The 1,171-nt window shown below is 38.4% G+C and overlaps 1 protein-coding gene across 1 annotated transcript in view; it reads right to left on the bottom strand.

The window, feature by feature from the left end:
- Window positions 1-949, bottom strand: part of LOC107578085 (hematopoietic lineage cell-specific protein-like) — a gene marked incomplete at its 3' end in the record, with an annotated part of 8,783 nt that extends 7,834 nt beyond the window's left edge. The window contains exons 1-3 of the mRNA XM_016264076.1: window positions 826-949; window positions 656-729; window positions 106-235 (exon numbers count right to left, since the gene is read on the bottom strand). Of these exons, the coding sequence (XP_016119562.1) occupies window positions 106-235; window positions 656-729; window positions 826-945 (324 nt within the window). The remainder of the gene's footprint in view (window positions 1-105; window positions 236-655; window positions 730-825) is intronic.
- Window positions 950-1,171: the final 222 nt, after the last annotated feature.

Here is a 1,171-nt window from a genome sequence, read left to right as displayed (position 1 = left end):
ATGAGTCCGACTCTCTAACCATTAGGCCACAACTTCCCCATATATGAAGCACAGCTCACATAGAAGTGACTTTCAAACCCAGCAGCCTGTTCTTTTGAGTCTAACCTTGTCCATTCTGTCTTTCTCAACTCCAAATTTCCCTCCATAGCCGTAAGAGGCTTTAGGGCCCTGGTCCAGCTCTTTCTTCTTAACCACCTCGTGTTCCCGAGACACATTCTGCCTGAGATCTGCAATGCTACACACAAACACAGGCACATTGCATGTTACTACATGCTGCATATTACCATGGAATGTAATGGCACTTTTGTTATGCACTCAACTCTTTGCACTTGTTTATGGTGCTTCTCATTTATATTTTTTAACATTATTACTGTAAATAATACAGATGTATCTTATATTTAAAATGCAGTGCGTCAGTGCAACATCTTATTCCGCTTCTGACATGATGTAGGCTTGAAATGATCAGTCCATATTTGGAAATGCAACTCATGTCGGCAGCATTTCTACTTCCTATTTCCTCTCTGCAGAGAGTCACTCTTTTTAGCAGTGCTTTCAGTTCAATGCAACATGGTGCCATTAAAGCAACCTGCTATATTATTATACTATCTCAAATCTGTAGATCTTTTCTATAACATGTAGCATCTCTAACTGTTACCTGATGTGTTCTTTTCGACCTGATCCTTCTATGGTTCTGGAACCCCATCTCTGCTCCTGCTCCGATACATCATTCTGATACACAGACACATTTTCATTTATACAATAATAATAAATAATAAAATGTTTCATTTAGATTAGCACCTTGCATTTATTTTCAGGTCTGCTTACCTCAAAATTCGGATCGGTCTCCCAGTCGTCCCCCTCCGATTCGACCTTCACATTAACATCATGTCCCACCACAGATTTCCACATCTGTAGAAAGAGACGAGCAAAGATGTCATGGCTCATGTTACAAAACTATACAGAGTATTGAATGCATTATGCTCAAAATGCATCAATAAACATAAATATTTACGGATACAGTATGATGCATGAATATATGTATCACTAAGTGACTGATTCTAATCATCTTGTAGTAAACTTGCAAGTTGACTTTTTTTACAACTGCTCTGCTGTGTCATCAAGAGAGTAAAACATCAGGATCACAGCTTGAAGTTGTAATTCTACACATTTT

This window comes from Sinocyclocheilus grahami, unplaced genomic scaffold (assembly GCF_001515645.1).
Source record: "Sinocyclocheilus grahami isolate Dianchi unplaced genomic scaffold, SAMN03320097.WGS_v1.1 scaffold8763.1, whole genome shotgun sequence".
Lineage (NCBI taxonomy): Eukaryota > Metazoa > Chordata > Actinopteri > Cypriniformes > Cyprinidae > Sinocyclocheilus > Sinocyclocheilus grahami.
This window is presented reverse-complemented; position numbering and strand designations above follow the sequence as displayed.